This window comes from Peromyscus leucopus, chromosome X (assembly GCF_004664715.2).
Source record: "Peromyscus leucopus breed LL Stock chromosome X, UCI_PerLeu_2.1, whole genome shotgun sequence".
Taxonomy (NCBI): domain Eukaryota; kingdom Metazoa; phylum Chordata; class Mammalia; order Rodentia; family Cricetidae; genus Peromyscus; species Peromyscus leucopus.
In genome coordinates this window covers 98,549,586-98,571,603 of record NC_051083.1, presented here as the reverse complement: position 1 = coordinate 98,571,603, position 22,018 = coordinate 98,549,586, and the positions used below count along the sequence as shown (strand labels likewise).

At 38.1% G+C, this 22,018-nt stretch overlaps 1 protein-coding gene across 1 annotated transcript; it reads right to left on the bottom strand.

Moving 5' to 3' along the window:
• Positions 1-461: 461 nt before the first annotated feature.
• On the bottom strand, positions 462-1,358 carry Ppp1r3b (protein phosphatase 1 regulatory subunit 3B). Its single transcript, XM_028876897.2, has one exon. The coding sequence runs from the start codon at positions 1,356-1,358 to the stop codon at positions 510-512; it is 849 nt and encodes a 282-aa protein (XP_028732730.1). The 3' UTR covers positions 462-509.
• Between the last annotated feature and the right edge of the window lie 20,660 nt (positions 1,359-22,018).

Sequence of the window (22,018 nt, the reverse complement as noted above, 5' to 3'; positions counted from 1 at the left end):
GCTTCTGGGTGACTGACTTTTGACATGCAAGGTTGGAGGAGAGGCCAGCTTCCTCCATTCTTGCCAGCTTGGCTCCTCCCCAGACCATACTGGCACCATCCTGTGCATTCTTTTGTGGCCAACCGGGAAGCCACAGAGGCCCAGCACACCTGTTATCCTCTGAGCAAGAAACCAGCTGTGATGGAAACACGTTGGTCTTGCTGGTTTACAAAAAAAGGTGAACAGAGCCGGGCGGTGGTGGTGCACGCCTTTAATCCCAGCACTCAGGAGGCAGAGGCAGGCGGATCTCTGTGAGTTCGAGGCCAACCTGGTCTCCAAAGCGAGTTCCAGGAAAGGCGCAAAGCTACACAGAGAAACCCTGTCTCGAAAAACCAAAAAAAAAAAAAAAAAAAAAAAGGTGAACAGGATCCTATCTTTTCAAAAATGATGCCTGATCACAGTTCAACTCCACAAGTCTTGTCTTGCATTCTCTACTGCATCTTGATCAGTCAGACTGTCAATTGCAGTCACTAGTAGTAGGGACCCAGCTTTTCATATCCCAGGTAACTTGGCCACTCTGGGAATAGGCCGTAGGAACACCGGGGGCTTCCAAACTGGTCAAAGGATATTCCCAAGTCCAGTCCATTGTACGGCTCAATTCCCTGAGTGGACTGGAGTTCAGCCCGGATGATCCTGTAATTTTTACCTTTGTTGCTGTCCCAGTATGCCTGGCCGTTACACTCATAGCACACGGCAAACTCCATTCTTTCATAAGACTGAATTTTCTCAGGTAAGCTGATGTCAAAGGAGAACGTGTCCCTGTCTGAACCAGCATAAGTGTCCTTCACATACCGACAAAGGAAGTCTGTGAGGCTTTTCCAGGTGTCAAACATCATTCTGATCTTCACAGCCTTCTCGAATGCCAGGTTCTGGACGTTCACGGTGCCTGTGATGGCTTTGTCCTTCAGTACACGGTTTTCAAGGCAGACATGGTTGGTCTGAAGTCGGTTTCTGAAGTCTAAGTAATCTGCGGAAGGCTGCAGAAAATCCAAAACAAAGCTCTCGCTCTCTGCTGTTTTCAGACTCTTGATGTTGTCTAGGAGCTCGGTGATGTTAAATGGAATACCTAGTGGGTCATCAAATTCTGAGAACACTTTGACCATTGTCAGGGCCAGCCCCTGATTGTCAGCGAAGGAAACCCGCTTCTTCAACTTCTCCTGCACTGCGGGGGCCACCATTCCGCTGGCTTCATCCCTGCTGCCCAGCTGAATACAAGGTCTCAGTGGCTTGCTCAGCTTTGGGGAGATCTTGAAGGTGAAGCGCTCCCTGCACAGAGAAGGGGCCATGCTGCTATAGCTGTACTGTATGTCCACAGTCATCACCAGGCTAGACGAGCAGGGTGGAGGTCTACTCCATGGATTGCTGCACTCTGGACTCCAGCTCCCGCAGCCGGTGGCACACTTTAACTTTCCTCTCCCTACTAAGGGTACCATCCCAGACCTTCCCCTGGCTCAATACATGAATACCGGATGCAGCCAATGATCACTTCCGGGACAGGGACCAATAGCCACACTTGGGGCGAGCAGCACTCTGCCACATGATATGCAGCATGTGGTGAGTGACGTGGCTAAAGTCCAGGATCTGGGAAGGGGACAGTGGTCACAGTTTCATCAGGAGCCAGGGGACCCAAGCCAAGGAGTGGTGGCGATTTCCTATGGTGGAACGTCCAGTTGTAGAAACTGACTGAGGAGCGTGTAAAGGTTTCTTTCCCCTTGCTAGCAAAGATCCAAAGCAGAATTCTTATACACTTCTGTTGAGAATGTAAACTGATGCAACCACTATGGAAATTATCATAGAGATTTCTGAAATAGAGCTACCATCAGATCCACCTATAATGATTAACATTGTCAGTCTGGCAGGATCTAGAGTCACCCGGGAATGAATAGAGAAAATGTGGTATATACACACAATGAAGGGTTTTGTTTTCAGTTGTAAGAATGAAATCATGTCAACTGGAAAATGAATGGGACCACACATGACATGAAAGTAGGAAGACTATGAGGAAAGAGGAAAGAATAAAGTGGATAATGAATGATAAATATCCAAAATTTTCATATGTAGATATTGTATCTATATATAAATACATGCATAAACATATGTGGGATGAGAGTAGAATGAGAACTATTTGAAGGGAAAGAAGGATTGGTGAAAAAGGAAGAGCAGGGATGGAGGAGAGCAGTGGGGAGGTAAGATGCATCAGATGATAAAACCCACTGTCTTGTACACTGATTAAAGTAATTTATGGAAAAGAGAAAAATAGATCTTGAAAAATAAATCACCAGTAGAGTGGTAGCAGATAGGACATGAGGTCAAGAGCATAGACCAACCTTAGAATAGAAAGAAGTAGAAATGGGAAGAACTTTTATAAGCATGGATAAAGATGAGAGGAAATATCATGGAGAGCCTTCTTCTTCTATGGTGCAAAAGCTAAAATATTTTCAATGCATTGAGGTCAGAGCAGTGAGAAAAGAGAGGAACCACCTTGTAGATTGGAGAGACGATCACCAGAAGCAATCCAAGAATGGCTGACCAACAGGGATAACCAAATCAAGATGAGGAAAAGAAAACAGGATGGGAATGTGAGGGAGAGCTGAGGAAAGTAGCAAAGAACCATGGGATTCAAATGCCCACAGAAGTCTCTGCACTTTCTACAAAAGGAATTGAAATTCAAAGCAGCTCATGTTGGTGCTGGAGGGATGGTTCAGTGCTTAAAAGTGTTTGCCAAGCAAGGAGAGAACTTGAGTTTGAATATTCAGAACCCAACAATCTAAAGGGGATATAGGAGGAAGAAACAAAGGATCTCCTGAAGTTCATGGGACACCTAGCCTTGAATACACAGCAAAGGCTAAAAGTGGGACCCCCATCTCAAAACCTAATCACATGACCCCCACAATAACACACATGAATTCATATATACAGATACATCGTGTATCTACACAAGTGGCTGATTTTCTGATAAATATAAGGAGTGGTACATACCAGTGTTTTTATGTGAAACAAAGGAAGTCTTCAGAAAGAAGAAGAAGAAAGGTAAGGACATTAAGATCTAGCAGTGTGGTAGCACCAACCTGTAAACTCAGGTCTTGGGAATCTGAGGCAGGAGGACTAGAAAATTGAGGGCAGTGTGGGATACATGATACCTTGTTTCAAAAACAAAAACTAAAAAAGAGTACACACTATGCATTTTCATACTTGGATCAGAGTTATAATGTACAGAATTCAAATCAGTCAAATCCTGTTTCACACTTTTAGCTTCTTCTGAATGTGGATGTTACTTTTGGATAAATTTATTGCTCTTGCCTCTGTTCCCTCATTGGTAAAAAGCAAAAATAAAAATAGAGAAGTAGTTTAGTACAATAGTTAAAATTAGTGCATAAGTTATGAACCCAATGATGCATAATGTCTTTTTCTAATTACTATTAATTGTTTAAATTGTTAACACATTTTTTAAAGTTTTATTAGGGAAAACAAAAAACATGAGGTAACTTTTAAATTGAAATGCTGGAGAATGTAAAATTTTGAGATGTTGGCAAAGATGAACTCAATATGTTGAGGAGAGTCTTACATTGTCATGTTCGTTACAACACAATTCAGTCACTAGATTATGGAATCAATCTAAGTGCTTATTAAGGAACAAATGAAAGAAAGAAAATCATGGACAAAGAAATCATGGTTCATATACACAATGAATGCTATTCCACTATAAAAAAAAAATGAGGTCGAATTAGTTGTGACTGTTTGGTTGGAACTAGAGGCTGTTTAAGTTAAGCATATCACAAAAAGAGAAACACCAAATGGTCTCATTCACATTGAAACTAAGAGAACATGATGCTACAGGAGTTGAGAACAGAATACTGATTGTTAAGTATGAAGTGAACAGAGAGTAAGAAGTTGAGACGGGTCGTTCAATGGATACAATATTATAGCTATATAGGGAGAGTAAATGCCAGGTAATTTGACTATATGTGACTATAGTCAAAATAGTCACAAAAGAGAATCCAAAAAATGTACTTAACAAAGAATGAATGATGAAAGATTATGGCGATGGATAGTCTAATTATCCTAATGTGATCATTAAGCAATGTACATATGAAACGATCTATTTTAATGAGATGTATTATACTTTTATACTTTTGAGATATACTTAATAGGAGGCATTATACTTCATTATATATATATATATATTATATATACATATGTACATATGTGTGTATATACACTCTACCAATGGAGACACATGCCCAGATAATTCTAGTTTTGTTGATATTATATAATATAAAATAGAATATAAAACAAAAAAGTCTATTTTTGATTGACATTATCTATATGTAGAATATAAAATAGAACTGTCTGGGGATGCATCTCAATTGGTAGAGTGTTCAGCTACCATACATGAACGGCTGAATTCAATTTGCAGTATGCCATAAATTGGATGCAGATATAGATTCACAAAGAATTTCACAGAAGTATCACAAAGGTCCAGATCATTCTAAACTACACAACAAGTTTGAGGCCAGCCTGAACTACATGAAATCCTTTCTTCAAAAAATAGAATCAAGTTTGAAAATTCAGAATTCTGGAATAAAATAAAGGTGGGAACTAAAAGACAGGGTGTGGCAGAGCCATTTATATGGTTGCTTGCATTTACTCTTTCAGCCCCAAATTTTAAAGCACCTCTAGAATTAACTATTGACTCAGAGCCAAGCATATGAGTATTATTTCATATAGCTCTGTATTTAAGGATATTGTATTATACTAAATAGATAAAACAATTACATGAGAAATAATAAATCAGGCCAAGTTTTAAATTATAATTTTACGTTTGAACTAATAGATCATTTGAAAGTCTCCATCAAACTGGTTTATTCACAAATACAAATGTGATCATATCAAAATTCTGGGAATATGTATTTGCATTTGAAATAATATTAAAGTTGACTATTTAAGTGAACATCTATATATCACAAATGCTTAATTTTTGTGTGTGGTGTATAGTCCATGAACTTAAAAGTCACCCACAAGTATTTAGTAGAAAATTTGGTCTTTATCAGAGTTCTAATGGCTTTTCACAAGTGGAGACTTGGTCTGGAAAGAGAAAAGCAGCTCATAATAAGATTAACTCAGGTACTGTTAAGTCCCTTGATTACTTTAATACATATAGCATATATTAAATTCAGAGAGCTGGTATTGCACACAAGTATAAAGATACAACCGCTCTGTTTTGTGCCTAAAGGAGGCAGTCATAAAATCAGCAATGTGGAATCACTATAAAACTTAAGAGATGTACTTCAATTATGAGTTTGCTTGGGCCCATATGATGGCCATACACAATTACAAGCGATCAAGTGACTGTGTAAAGGGCCGTCAGTTATTTGTCATCACACATGATCAGATACGATCTGAAATGAGCCATTTCATTTTTCTAAATTCACAGCTATCATTTACAGCTGAATGCTCCACAATCACATATTATTACTGTATTGATTATAGATTGTTTTGTTGTTCTGTAAGATAGAGTCTCATTCTGTAGACAAGTCTGGCCTTGAACATAGAGGATTTTTCCTGCTCAGGCCACAAATGCTGGAATCACAAATAAAAGTCAGCCCACTTGGCTTAAAAGGAGACTTAAATAGATAAGTCATAAAAATTTATTGGATCTTTTTAAATGAAATTATTTACTTTATTATTTTTTAGCTATGGATATATATATATATATATATATATACACATTCATGTCACATATTTGTCTTCCAATTAGTAGCTGTAGCATTGCACAATTCTGATTTTAAAAAATTGAAAAAGGTTCAAAGAGCATTCTCATTACAAAATATTGCTGACAGTTTATAAACTCCATGAAATTGCCCCATCTTATTTTTTAGTCTAATCCTACTTAACCTTCTAGTTCCATTGCAATGTTCTTTGCAACTATGTCCTCACAATCGGATATGCACCCTTTTCCCTCTGTAGTCCCATGTGTCTGAAACGCTGGCTCCCACACTACTTACGCTGTCCGGTTAAGGCCCCATAATAGTGTAGAGCAATGCCTTATTTTCTCTACCGGACTTTAAACTGTTTCAACTATTAACACGTAAGGGTTTTTTTTTTTTTTCCTACAGTGCCTAAGCCAGTAATTTACACATAGCAAAGTGACAGTAGATCCTTGAAAATTATTCACCAAGAGAAAATAAAAGACCTTTTATTTTGAAAAACAATACATTTCACTGTTATGTATTTTATATATCAGATATTTATACTTTGACTTTTGTCAGTCTTCTTTAAAGCAATATAATTTAAGCTGGGTATCATTTTCATTTGTTCTTTAGTTTCACTTACTACATTGCCACAAATACTACCAAGACTCTTGAGTAGTACATCGCACTGTTTTGTGTGGTATCCAGAGTAAAGAAATCAATACGATAAATTTCAGTTATATTAGACCTTATGTCACAATATGAATACACACAGTTAGTATGCCTCACTTCTTTTCACTTAACATATTATGTTGATTTAGCAAATTGATCAATACTTCATTCCTCTAATGGATGAATAATATCCTATTATGTGTTATGCTGGATTTACCAGTTTGTCTTACTCAAGGTTACTATTGCTGTAATGAAACACCATGACCAAAGTAAGTTGAGGAGGAAAGGGTTTATTTAGCATATGCTTCCACATCACAGTTCATTATCAAAAGAAGTCAGAGCCAGAACACACACAGGACGGGAATAAAATGGCCTCTCTGGACCTCCATTCAGGGACACCCTTGACACATGCCTGGCCTCAGCAGCTTTCCCTAGCCACAGGGGCAAAGCCCATAACCTGTTTATTCTATGTTTAACTCTAAAGCCAGAACCACATGGCCAAAGCTGCCAACTTCTACTGTTTGCTGGGGCTGGAACATGGCCCCCTCATTCAATTACATCTTCACCAGCTTTTTGGCTTTCATTGTCTAAGCTTGGCTGTCCTGAAACTTGCTCTGTAGACCAGACTTATCTAAAACTCAGAGATCTGCCAGCGTGCACCTTCTAAATATTGGAATTAAAGGTATGTACCACCACACCCTGTGTCTAAGATTTTCTTTAATTCCTTTTCATAAGTTGGAAACTTAGCTGAGTGGGATCTTTCCCTGAGGTCACCACTCCCTTTGTTCATTTTCTTAATCTATTTATTTCCTTGAACACAGGACTTAACTCCATTTCACTTCCTGGTGCTCTTTTTCTCCCCAAAATTTTCAATTTTTTTAAATTTTATTTGCTCAGCTTTCTCCTTTTCACTATAAATCTTCATTAGAGTTACCACTAATAACCACATGATAGAGTTTATACTAGGCTGTATTGACATTTCTATCGCTGATGGAATTAATGCAAAACTCTTCATTTTAGCCTCAAGATTTTCAGACAAGGGCAAAAAAGCAGCCACTTTCTTCACTAAAATATCACAGAAATGATCTCTAGGCCACATACTAAAATTCTTCTCTAAAACCTCTTGAGTGAGTATTCCACAGTTCACATAACACCACTGTCTTCCATGCTCCTACTAGAATGGCCAATTAAGAAGTGCTTAAAGCATTCCACTGCTTTCCTGACCAAACTCGCCAAGTCCATATACCTCCAAACGAAAAAAAAAATGGTCCAGCCTGTCACAGCAATACCCCAGTCCCTGGTACCAACTTCTGTTTTAGTTAGGGTTTCTATTGCTGTCAAGAGACAACGCAACCCACGGCAACTCTTATAAAGGAAAACATGTAATTGTGGTGGCTTACTTACAGCTTCAGAGGATCAATCCATTATCATCATGGTGGGAGCATGGCGGTATGCATTCAGACATGGTTCTGGAGAAGTAGGTGACAGTCCTATATCTATCTTCCAAATCTTCCATTCTTCCTCTTCTGAGATGTTGCCTGAGCCTGAGAGGGGAAAGGATACATATCTTATTCAATGCCAGTAGCCTGGGCTACGCAGCAAGACCTTTCCTAAAGAAGAAGAAAGATGGTGCTGGAAATCCAGTTTTAAATCCCAGAACTATCACAATGGCTCAACCATCTGTGATTCCAGTTCCAGGGTATCTGATGATTTTTTATATTCTTAGACACCAGGCATGCATAGACATAGATGTAGAAAGTACCCATACATACAAATTAAAATATAAATAAGTAATTTGAAGAAGAAATAGAAGAATTTGAGAAGGCAAAATTCCATACTCTGAGGACCATTGTGGCCAATCTGACCAATGAGGACTATAGTAAGATTGGCTTTGTGTTGTTTGTAACTATCTCAAGGACGTTGGTTAAAGTGTTTTGTGGGAATCACTGGAATAGGTATATCATTTGCAATAAAGTTACATAGTGTATTACTTAACTATACCTAGATATTAGTGATTTGAAGTTATCAAATATATGATATAGGGCCAATTTCCTCTCAAATTTGCCTTTTGCGAGCTGAGAACATCATACACAGCTCATTATCCCTGACCTGATTTCCTTCCTAGTGGCTGTTTCTCATTGTCATTAAGTAATAACATTGAATTCTGTCTCATTCATTTAGGTATTGTCTAATTGCATTGAATAATATTTTTTTTCATTTTCCATATACATATCTCAAACTTCTTTGCTTAAATAAATTTATAAATATTTTATTGCTTTTAATGTTATTACTACTGGAATTACTTTCTTAGTATTGTTATTTTTCATTGATCATAGATACAAATACAACCAATTTTTGTACATTGATCTAGTATCCTGTATCTTTGCTATTAATGTTCATAGGACTTTTAAGAATTGTCTCTATGGAGACTTATGTGGAATTTTCTTTGTATACACTTGGGTGATGTGTGAATAAATACAGTTTTGTTTCTTCCTTCACAATTTTAATGCCTTTAATTCCATGTTTTCAAACCATGTGTGAATAAATACAGTTTTGTTTCTTCCTTTACAATTTTAATGCCTTTAATTCCATGTTTTCAAACCTAATCACAGCTGACATATTTTTAAAACATGTATGTTATTACCAGCTTGTTGTTATGGCACATGTGGTACCCCATGCCTATAATCACAGCACTGGAGAATATGCAACAGGAGGATTCCCTGGAGTCTGAGACAAGTTTAAACTACATGATGAGATCAGGTCTCCAACAAAAAGGTCTTCTTTTAAACAATAATTGTAGTGATATATTGTGCCCCCAAAATATTGTGCACCCTAATAAACTTATCTGGGGTCAGAGAACAGAACAGCCACAATATTAAACATAGAGGTTAGGCAGTGGTAGCACACGCCTTTAATCCTAGCGTTCCAGAGGCAGAGATCTACCTGGCTCTCTGTGAGTTTAAAGCCACACTGGAAACAGCCAGGCATGGTGACTCATGCCTTTAATCCCAGGAAGTGATGGCAGAAAGCAGAAAGGTATATAAGGCATGAAAACCAGGAACTAGAGCTGATTAAGCTTTTAGACTTTTAGCAGCAGTTCAGCTGAGATATTCATTCTGGATGAGGACTCAGATGCTTCCAGTCTAAGTAAACAGGATCAGCTGAGGAAATGGCAAAGTGAAGAAGCTGTGGCTTGTTCTGCTTCTCTATCTTTACCTCAATACATTGCTCCAGGTTTATTTTCATTAATAAGACCTTTTAAGATTTGTGATACAAATAATTTTCAGGCTAAATGTATTTTTCTAATAATAGAAACAAAAGAAGGTTTTATGAAATTGTTGAACTATATTTTTATATAATTTAACTTCACACCCCTTTATACTATAAATGAGTTTAACATCTATAAATAACTGAATCTGTTGACTTGTCATGTCCTTTTAATTTACTTTTTTTTTTTCATTTATTCATGTTTAATACAGACCTCACTTTACTATCCAGGCTGATCTCAATGTCCTGCTTCAACCTTAAGAGAATCTATAACTGCAGTTATATCATGCCAAGCACTATGTCTGCTGAATAACTACTTACCTCTAATGGTCCTTCTGTCTAAGAATGATTACACAGAAAATCAATACCACATTTGTCATTTCAATTTAAATGATGATTTCAAGGGGTTGGAGAGATGGGTCAGTAGACAAGATAACTGGCTTTTCTTCCAGAGGACTTCGTTTGATTCCCAGCACCAATATGGTAGCTCACAAACATCTGTAACTCAAGTCCCATGCATGGGTTCTGACACCCTCTACTGGCCTCCGATTATTCATTATTTGCCTAAATGAGCAAACTTAGTTTCTCATTTGCCATTATTAGAAGATCTTTCTCAGTACTTTAAGAAGGAGTTTGGCGCAAAAAAAAAGGAAGAAATTAAATGATTGTGATTAAAGTTTAACAAGTGAGTTGGGAACTTTTTCTACCTTTTGTTCCCTAATTATCTCAACATGACTGTCCAGAAGTCTTCCAAGTCAGCTACATGCCAGATTCCTGATAGGCTGAAGTTATTTTTAAGTAGCTGTAGCAAGTTTATTTTCTTTTATGTAAAGTTAGCAGAGCAATGAAGCTTTGGGTACAGAAAAGTGTAATATTTGTATATGAAAACTTTCTTTGAAAATCAAGACATCTTAAGCTTAGCCATTGTCAGAACATAAAAATTATAATTATAAAAAAGAATTTCTTAGAAAATTTCAAAATAGTAATTTTGTAGTGACTTCATAATTACTGAAAAAGAATCATTCTTTTCTAGGTCAGACAGGACATTTCAGCAACACTGATGTTGACTATGTCCATTGTATTAAAAAATGTGTACATTGTGCTTTAACAGAGCTAATAAATTCTCTTTTTGAAGACTACCTTTACGTTTAATTAAGTGTATATGCTGTGTGTATATGTTGTCTGTGGTTAGGTATGTGCAGGTGCATATAATTGTCTATGGAGGCCAACAATTGGCTATGGATCCCTCTTGGAGACCAATTTGGGTGCTGGAGTCAAAGTTGGGTCCTCTATAAGAGCAGTATCGGCTCTTAACCATTGGGCCACCTTTCCAGCCCTAGCGCTCATAAATTCTTAAGAGTTTATTTCTGGAAATGTACTTAATGTGCTTTATTCTCACCATTATGAGTTCAATTAACATAAATTCAAAAATGATTACAGTGATTATGATAAGCTTCCCATTCATTTCCTAAGAGCTGTGATGTGTTCAGTAATATATTTCTGTTATTGACAACATAAAGGTCACAATGAAGGAGAAATCTGTGGCCATCTAAATTAATATGTATATACATTTAGCAAGGCCTGACCAGGGGCTGGTAATTTATCATTTATTGATCTTCAATAGAGTAAATTCATTTTTAAAAATTACTTTAGAGAAGTGGGTTTTTTTTTTTTTTGTCTCACTTATATTTGGAGGTAAAAAGCTAATCTCAAAGAAGACGAGAATAGAACAGCAGTGTTACCAGAGCCTAGAAACAGCACGTGGGAGAGGGCGTTAAAGAAAGGATGATTAAGACATACAGGAATGCAGTTGGATCAGAGAAATGACTTCTAATGTTCTATAGCACGGTAGGATAAGTATAATTTACAAGATTTCATTATACATTTTAAAATAACTTGGAGAAAGGGTTTTAAATAGTCCAAATACAAAGAAATGATAAGTATTCCAGATGAAGGATGTATCAATTACATTGAGTACCTGTATTGAAATGTCACACTATAGCCTATCTATAAATACATTTACTATGTGCCAGCTAAAGTGTAAAGATTTTTGAAAAGAAAAACTGAGTTACTTAGAAAGGTGATATTTTAAGGATGTATTGCTATTCTCTTATAAATACAAGCAGTTTGTATAACTTTGCCTCAAGTATTGAAGAGAATTCCTATCATGATTCAAAGTATACTTATCTGCCAATGTTATCTTGAATAAGCCAACAGCATAATAATAAAAAGGCATTATAACTACCAAATTAACTTAAATTACATATCATAATTTAAAGGTACCTAATATACACATGAAATTGTTTTCTGCTACCTTCCTTGATCATTTATAGCATGTAATAGATGTGTCAAAAGTAGAGGTTTGATTTAAAAATATGCAAGAAAATTTGAATTTATCAATTCCAACAGAGTAGAACTTAGATTGAACTATGTAAGAACTTCCATCTAATTGAACTCAGACAAACTTAGAAAATACATTCCTGGAACAAGGCAATTCAAAATTCAATTATTAGATTTGAAATATTCTCTTGGAACATCCAACCTTACTAAGAGGAAAAAAAACATCTTTAACAATAGATGTATTAAAAACTCAATATGATTGCCTACAAACTAATTTCACAGTATTTTAATGAGTTGGTGCTAAAGAAAGATGAGTGCCAACTTAAGAAATAAGTTTCACTTCTCTGTTGAGGAATACCATTTTCTCCAGTGAATTCAAAGAGCTCAATCTAAATGTTATGATCTATGAACCAGAGAACTTGGATTAATGCGCAGGAGCAGGGGTCACTACCAGTGCTTAAATTTACAAGGACTGTGTTTGTAGTTCTATGGAGAAACATTTTATCAGAAAAAAAAATTATGAAAGGAAAGAAGATTCTGTTTGTGTGATAATGTTTTACCTAAAATCAGTTTCTACTAAGAAATATATAATCTACATAACTTAAACTTGAGCCTTATTACACTATAAATATGAATCACACCTACCAAAGGCATTGACTAGTTTAATAGTGGTAAACAACCTAAATTTAAAACTCTGCATGCTTATTTGTGTGATTTCTGCTGGAATTGCTTTTCTTCTGATTCAATTGGCAGTCTACAACATTTTTACTTGCTGTTCAAAGCTTTTAGAGTTTGACACGACTCTGGCTATCTGACCTCAGAATCTACTATATTCTGTAGTTGACTAACATGGTAGGGTCTGTCCTGTCTCGGTCTTTATTGAAAGTGTCACTCTCGCTCACATCTTTCTCATCTTCTGAATTCTAATTTAAGACCTAGCCCCTAAAAAAGTATCCTTGATTATTCTAGTCTTCAAAGTTCATTTCTTAAATCTTCTAGCACTAAATATGCAACATGTAAATTGCTATTTGTGTCTATAGAAACTTCTAGTGGAATCATGAATTTATGTGTAAACAATGATCATTTATTGATTATGCCTTAGACTGAACTACCTGGCACACTTCGAAGCACTCAGGATAAGAACACGCTTTAAAATGTGGCTGCTGAGACCTGTAAGATGGCCTAGCAAGTAAAGGCACTTGCCTGTGGTGATATTGTGTCCCCCAGTATATTGTGCACCCAAATAAACTTATCTGGGGCCAGAGAAGAGAACAGCCACTAGATATAGAGGCCAGATGGTCTCTATATTAAAAAACCTTTAATCCTAACATTCCGAAGGCAGAGATCCATCTGGATCTTTGTGAGTTCAAAGCCATACTGGAAACAGCCAGGCATGGTGACTCACGTCTTTAATCCTAGGAAGTGATGGCAGGAAGCAAAAAGGTATATAAGGCATGAAAACCAGGAATTAGAGTTCTGGTTAAGCTTTTAGGCTTTTGAGCAGCAGTTCAGCTGAGATCCATTTGGATGAGTACTCAGAGGCTTCCAGTCTGGGGAAACAGGATCAGCTGAGTAATTGGCGAGGGGAGGTTAGCTGTGGCTGGTTATGTTTCTCTGATCTTTCAGTATTCACCCCAATACCTGGCTCAGGGTTTGTTTTTATTAATAAGACCTTTTAAGATTCGTGTTACCTCCTCCACTGTTAGTGGGAATGCAAACTTGCACAACCACTCTGGAAATCAGTATGGCACTTTCTCAGAAAATTGGGAATAAGTCTTCCTCAAGACCCAGCTTTGGATATGCTCAATCTTACCACAAGGACAGATGCTCAACTTTGTTCATATCAGCATTATTCGTAATAGCAAGAACCTGGAAACAACCTAGATGCCCCTCAACTGAAGAATGGATAAAGAAAATATGGCACATATACACAATGGAGTACTACTCAGCAGTAAAAAACAATGATATAATGAAATTTGCAGGCAAATGGACAGAACTAGAAAATATCTTGAGTGAGGTAACCTAGACTCAGAAGGACAAATATAGTATGTACTCATTCATAAGTGGATACTAAATGGGAGGGAAGGGATGGCCAGACTGTAACCCACAGCTCCAGAGAGGGTAGCTAAGAGGGAAAGACCCTAGGAGGGACACATGGATGACCCTGTGAAGGAGAAGTGGATGAGATCTACAGGAGTGGATTGGGTGTGGGGGTGTGGCAGAGGGTGAGGAGTGGGGGATGAGAACATAGGGAAATGGGAGGGTCAAACTGGAACAGGGACAGAGTGGGAGGGCAGGGAGGAAGATACCATGATAGATGACGACATCATAGGAATAGGAAGAGGCAGGGTGCTGTGGAGGTTCTCAGGAATCCACAAGGTTGACCCCACCTTGGTCTGCTGGCAGTGGTCTAGAGGGTGCCTGGACCGGTCTACTCTAGTGACCAGTCTAGCAAATAACCTAGCTGTCATCATAGAGCCTTTGTCCAGTGACTGATGGAGGCAGAAACAGAGATCCACAGCCAGGCACTAGGCTGAGCTCTGGGAATCCAATTGATGAGAGAGAGGAGAGATACTGCAGGTGAGGGACATCGAGTTCATGATGGGAGGACGTGCAGAGATGACTGGCCACACTAGTGGAAACCCATGAACTGTGGACTGGTGGCTGTGGAGCCCCCATGGGACTGGACTAGGCCCTCTGGATATGGAAGACGATTGTTTGGCTGGGAGGCACCCAGGCAGGGGAATCGGGATCTGTCCCTGGTCTATGGGCAGGCTTCTGGAACTCGGTGCCTGTGGTGTGACACCTTGCACAGCCTTGGTGCAGTGGGAAGGGGCTTGGACCCGCCTAGGCTCAGTGTGCTGGGCTCTGCTGACTCTCCGTGGGAAACCTCGATTTGCGGGATGTGGGGATTCGGGGTGGCTTGGGAAAGAGAGCTGGGGGGTGGGAGGATGGAGGAGGGGGGACCTGTGGATAGTATGTGGAGTGAGTAGAAAATTTCTTAATAAAGAAAAATGAATGAAAGGAAAAAAAAAGATTTGTGTTACACTTGCCACCGAGTTTCATGATCTGAGCTCAATTATTCCGACTCACTGAAAGGGGAAAGGAATCCTCTCAAATTATCCTCTCACCTCTGTAGCACAAGCAAGCCCCCACACACAAGGTTTTTTGGTTTCTGTTTGTTTGTTTGTTTGTCTTTTGAGTTCTAGCCAAGTGTTCTTCCCCTGAGTTGTATCTGAGCTATCAGGTAACAGTTATTGTAACACTGTTACAACTGAATCATGCTCCCAATTGTAGAGGTCAGCAGTGCTACCCAACATCCTACAAAACCTAGAATAATCCATACACACAACAAAGCAATGCCAATAGTGTTAAGGTGGAGAAAAACTATCCTAAATGGAAATGTTCGGCAAAAACTACTACATGAGGCATGAATGATTTTACATAAAATTGGAGAGAAGACAAAACCAAATGTTACTAAACAGGAATGGTAGCCTGGGTCTGTAGATTGGGGAAAAAACAATCAACTTAAAGGGACATGAGGAAACATTTTAGGTTGATAGAATCATTTTCTACCTTTTCAATTTATAGAGAATAGTGATATTTATAAAATTGCATAAAACTACCAAAATTTATGAACGTGTGCAGTTAAACCCAATTTTTAATCTACAAAATTATCACACAAGAATTACAAAGTGCTGGAAAAGAAAGTAAAAGTGACTTGACTGAGGAATACTCATCTTAAATTGGATTGACATTTTCATGTCAATAACCTGCAATTTGGTAGAACATAATAGCATAGAGCTATAACACATTAAAAAGAAAGAATTAAATCAATTGTTCTGCAAGTGATGGTGAATAATAAAAATGTGTTATACTTTTTTAGGTATTTTAGCTTTTCAAAGAAATTTCCCACTAACAGAAGATCTAGTTCAAGATTACTCTACTGGGTATTTGTGAAAGATTACTCCTCATAGCCAGCAGAATAATTCACACAGCATCTTTATGAATTTTTTATAATGTTTGTTACAGAGTTTTCATGATAAATGAAGGCAAGTTTTTCCTGGAGATCTGTGATGAATTCATTCCTTTGAATCTTTGGGAACACTGGCGTTATCAAAACAGAAACTCACATTAGCTCTACAGCCACAGGTAGAAACATCTAGTATATTCCTTTATCAAATGGTGTTTTGACTGAGAAACAAAGCACTACAGTTGATAAACCTTGGCCAAATGATGCAGAAGTTCTTCTTCCTTCTAGAGTTAGATGAGATTTCTTTTTCTTTCACTTTGAGTCTTGTTGAGACAGTTATATAGGAAATAGCCCCTTACCCTGCTATTCTGAAAAGTTATATTTCCCATCTGTCTCATTAAACCCTTGGACAAAAACCATCTTTGAAGTAATAAAAAGCATTACATTCAACTCTGTGTAGAAAGTGTCTTGTGAAAGCAGAGAACTAGAAAGTCAGATTGCCCTCTTGAGTCCCCAGGGGTTGCAGAGGTCGGTATGGCTCCTGGTAACACTAGTAGAGCTATAAAAAAAACAACAAGGGAAAGAACATGGAGATGCAGAGAGCTCATTTCTAGGATTTCAACCTCTGAAAGGGAACATTTTTAATGCTGACTTTAAAATGTATTAGATTTACTACCTTCACACAAGTGAATGTGTTTCACAATTAACAGCCGATCATGTGTGTTCCTTGAACGACCTTCAAGGTCTCATCCCATACTGATACGACTCTAAGGGATTTAACTGGAGATTTTCCAATATGACTTGAGATGATACAAGTGTACTTTGCTGTCAAGCACCCAAGATGGCGAGTCTAATGATATACAGCTAATGTTTGGAAACTGAATCACTGTCATATTTCAACATTACTACGTATCAGACAGAACTAGTAAAATCAATTATTTATGCCAACCAATAAACTATTATTTTATATAGGCTTTTGTGTTGCATTTCTAAAACTCCATACAAATTAGCCAGAATCTTCCTAGTAAGAATTTCCCTAGGACCAGGGGCTTAAGTTGTCCTACCTTCTCCACTGCCTCCATCTCCATCCCTACATTATTACTTAAAAATGATATCAAAGAGTTTGGGTTTTTTTTGGAAAAACATTTAAGAGAACTCACAGATGGGATAAAGAAGGGGATAGCCTTGGAATAGCAGAAGAAGGCAGAAGAGTTAGAAAACTCATTCAAAACTAAACTCTTTTCAGGCTAAGGATAGAGCTCAGTGAGAGAGTGCTTGCTTAGTATGTTAGGGGCCCTAAGATAGCCCACTATCAGTACAAAGAACTAGACTACTTTCAATGTACTAGTGCATACTAACCAAATTTCCAAGTTATACAAGTCTTGCTAAGAGGAATGTACAATGATTGCCTACATTATCACATATAGTGATATTACTGTGCAATAAATGTTTAAATATGGTTCATTCCTTTATTTGGGGGCCTCATCCCATATCAGATATTGACGTTCTTTTGAAAAAAAAAAAACTATCACTGAGTTACTCAAATTAACCTTCAACTCACTAGGGCATGTAGAAGTTGAATGTGTGATCCTCCTGTCTCAGCATTTCAAACAGCGGGGATTGTAGGCCCGGAACAGCACATCTGACCTCCATTCTACTTGGATTGCTCTTTTGACACCTTGAATTCCTCCAGGCACACCAACTTTATAACAAGCACAGCAAACACAGCATGGAGCAAGCTCTTTTCCTATGATTTTATATGCCTATCATGGAAATAAAAAACAAGATTTTGGAGAATCAGACATGTCTAAATTAACAAATTTTGTTTTTCATACATATCTTCTATTCACACAGTGTGTCCTTTGAACAAACATTTCTTTGGAATATCAAGAAACTTACAAACCCTGTTTCTTTTTAGATATATCAGTAATGCATCTATCCATCTCCCTTCCGTCTTTCCCTCTACTCTTCCCTTCCTTTCTTCCTCCATTCCTTCCTTCTTCACTCTTCTCTTATTATTATCATTATTTCCTAGATCTTCTTCCCATTTGGCCGTTTCTCTTAGCCAGGAAATCCCTACAATGTGTATGGAATAGAGTTAATCCTAATGAAGGCTTAGTAGAAGGTGTTAGACCAGGCAGCCTAATGCATTTTAACACTGCTGAAGAAGCAGCTCATCCCTTCCTTGTCAGAAAAATTCCAAGGCAATTTTTAGTAAGTCGTCCCCATTGATCTTCCCAGTCTCAAATCTGCCAACAAAGTATCAGCATCCTCAAGATATTTCTGTGAGAACAGGCACATAGTTACTGGCACAAAAGCAAAATATACTGCCAGATAGGAGTGCAGCACCATGGGAGATCTCAGCTTGGCCTCATTAATCAGCAGATAGAGTGGGTACATTCTCTTCCAGAATAAGCCTATCATCTACTCTTTAAACCAAAATACGGCTGGTGCATACCACATAATATTTTTCAATGAGAAATTGGTCTCTGTACTTGCAAGGGGGGAAATAGCAGACAGTAAACTGGTTCCCAACCTGTGTGATGTGACCCCTTTGGGGTTTGAATGACCCTCTCACAGGGGTCAACTAAGACCTTCAGAATACACAGATATTTACATTACATTTTATAATATTAGCAAAATTACAGCAACAAAAATAATTTTATGGTTTTGGGATCACCACAACATGAGGAACTGTCACAGCATTTGGGAGGTTGAAAACCACTTCAGTAAAGGCTGATTCAAGTACTCAGAAAGAGTACTGTAAAAGCAGAGTTCAAAAACAAGAACAAAGGATGGATTGGAGCAAATTACATTACAATAATGAGATGATTAGCCATCGGTTTTTCTCCATGCCTATCAAGCTGGATTAGGGAGATTTGATGATGACATATCCAAACTAATTTGACATCCATAATTCACACACAATTATGAGTCTGAGATACTTTTTCATGTGTTTCTATTTTAAATAGCTTGCAAGCCTTCTTGCAATGGTCTGTGGCTCTTCATTTTGTCACCAAATTTTATATTTCATGTTGCTATTAAGTTATGTGGCTTGTTCATTTTGGAGGATTCTAATATATTTATGGTATATAGGTAAGGCTTTGTGCCTGTGGAATGTGTAAATCCCTGCTGAGGGTGTTCAATAAACAATTATTGAACCGACCTGAATTGAATTGAAGGGAAACAATAAAATAAGTAATCCCCGACTCATCATTATTTGGCATTTTGATGTATGTTTGTATTTCCATTTTAATAGAGATCTGTCTGGGACATTAGGACTTTGCATAATTTCAGATAATGAAGTCACGCTGTGAAGAGGCGATTTAAAAAAAAAAACTTAGGAAGTAACTTAGTATATACTCATGCTGAGACTTGAAAAAAGGCACTAAACCCAGATTTAGGGGCTTCCAACAATTATAGGCTGAATAACTCCTCAGGGACTAGAAAAATCAATCACAAATCTGTTGAAAAAGATCTTTCCTGACCATTGAGCAAGGGCATCCAAGGACCAGAGGACTAGAGGTTTGGGGAAGGCAGCTCACACAGTCTCAAAGTCCCTCCTCCCCCTTATGTGCTTTCCTGAAGGATCATGTCTAATTAGGGTAAAAAGGGAGTTCAAATAAATTAGGACAATGTTGACAGAGGAAATGAAAACCAAAAAGAAACAAGAAACCTGCAAGTTTTGTGGTCATTGCCAATCACCGAGGAAAGAACTGAAAGATTTGCTTCTGATAAGCTTAAATGCACAAAGTTAACTCTCTCAGTGATCCTACATCATCCAACTCTTACCACACACAGACACACAAATCCTTCCTAAAAACCCATGCTAGACTAATCTTCTTAAGACATTGCTTTCAGCTTGTCGCTCTCCTACAAGGCCATGCCTGGGGGATCAAGTCAAAACTAATCAACTGGAATTCCAGGTCTTCTATCAATTGTCTCCACCCAACCTATTCATCCTATACTCTCACTAATCCCCAGAATGACCATTGACCACAATTCTGTCACACTCATCTCCTTGGAGGCACATGCCACATTCCTGCTTCCATCCTTTCACTCAGTCCTCTTCTCTGTATCTAAACTGTTTTCTTTTCTCCCTCTCAATGCATCAAACCTTTCCCAAATCATTTTCTTTGAATTCTAATTTTAAGATACATCTTCTTGATGTAAAAGTAGAAATAGGTAGTCCGGGACTGGGAAGGGAGAAAGGAACAAGAGGAGGATGGGTAGGGACAGAGACAGACAATAAATAGGAAGGTGGGCATGATCAGAGCATAGTATTCACATGTAAAGAAATTTCAGTGAAACCCATTAACTTGCTCAATTGATGCTTGTTAATAAAAGCAAAACAAAATCATAGAAATCACTATTTTCCATAAAAGTTGCCCAGCCTAAACTCTTTCTTCAGAATCCATTCCCTTTCTTGAAATACCTACATCTTGAATATGTATGTCTGTGCCAAGTGACTTCTGCCAGCACCTTAAATGTCTTCAAATATAAAAGAGTTGTTTCCATAATTTCAGTCTAAGCCAAGGACAGAGAATCATTTTCTCATTATTAGTTTCACCAAGGACAGTATTTTTGATTCAATCATCTCTTTAAAGGTATTTGCTGCAGTAATAAGAAACATAAATGTTTATGTGAATATTAATAATCCAAGAATAAAATCCTGTTAAGACTTAAAGACAATGTGAATTAATATGACATGGAAATGCAGGTGTATTAAAACTTTCCCTTCTCTTCATAGTTAGATTCCCATTTTTAAAAAACCCACATCCTTTACTTGCTTCAATTTTCTACATCAAATTCATTTTTGTTCTACTTTCTTTTTAAAAAGAAACTTTATCATGTTTTGTTTTAAAATCTGTATTCAGTTTGGTGCTGAGGGCATGTACAATCAACGGCCTTAAATGTTCCAGCTGAGGTATTGCAATTTAGCTTTACTCATATCTGTAGCTCACTAACTTAGACTGAGGAAGGGGGAAGATATAGCCTACCAGGAGACCTGGAGAAAAAAAAATCTGTTTTCTTTTTTAACTTTCTGGTTTTGGGGTTTGTTTTTGTTTTGTTTTGTTTTGTTTTGTTGTTGTTGCTTTGGTTTTGGTTTTGTTTTGTTTTTTGAGACAGGGTTTCTCTGTTTAGTTTTGGTGCCTGTCCTGGATCTTGCTCTGTAGACCAGGCTGGCCTTGAACTCACAGAGATCCTCCTGGCTCTGCCTCCCGAGTGCTGGGATTAAAAGCTAAAGGCATGTGCCACCACTGCCTGGCTCTTTTTAACTTTCTTATTTATTTATCCTTTGTGGCTTTCACATCATGTATCTCCATTCCATTTATTTCCCTGTCCCTTCATATCTACCCTCTGTCCTTGCAACCTCCCCTACAAAATAAAATTTACGAGAAAAGAAAAAAAAAAAAGAAAAATCAATCTTGTCATGAGTGTTGTACTATGACACAGTCACATATTAAACCCCTTTGTCCATATATCTTTACTTGCAAGTGTTCGTTCTTTTCATTGGTCTGGCTCGAGGCCTCCGGTTTCTGCTGCCCTCTCGATGCTGGGCCCTCACTGGAACTCCTCTTGGATATCCTGTTGTTGCACTGTGTCATGGAGATCCTGCAGCTTTGGGTCTGCAGGTCCGGCCTCTTCACGTGCTCCAGAAGATCATAGACGAGGTGGGTGTTGGGGTGGGCCAACTCATAACCCTGGTTCTGGGCCTGGGTAGTTTCCAGGTTGGTCAGCCTGCCAGGGCTCCTTGTCCTCATCACCAGGGTGAGCTCTCCCGCATCGCCTGGGCTAGTCCACCCCTTGCATCAATGACCAAGAGCAGGGCCAGTTCTCCCACTTTCACATCCTCAGGATCAGTTCTCTCCCACCTACACCTTCAGAGCCATATCTACTGTGTTGCCCAGGTGTGATGTAGGTACCACTGTCACAAGTGTGCAGCTGATGGTCAGGACAGATTGCTCTTATGACCTCAGGGCCAGCTCTCCCACCTGCCTCAGGCATTGATGGGTGGGGTGGGGTGGGGTGGGGT

Coding starts and splice junctions, on each gene's coding strand:
- Ppp1r3b (XM_028876897.2), bottom strand. CDS start 1,358: ATGACTGTGGACATACAGTACAGCTATAGCAGCATGGCCCCTTCTCTG.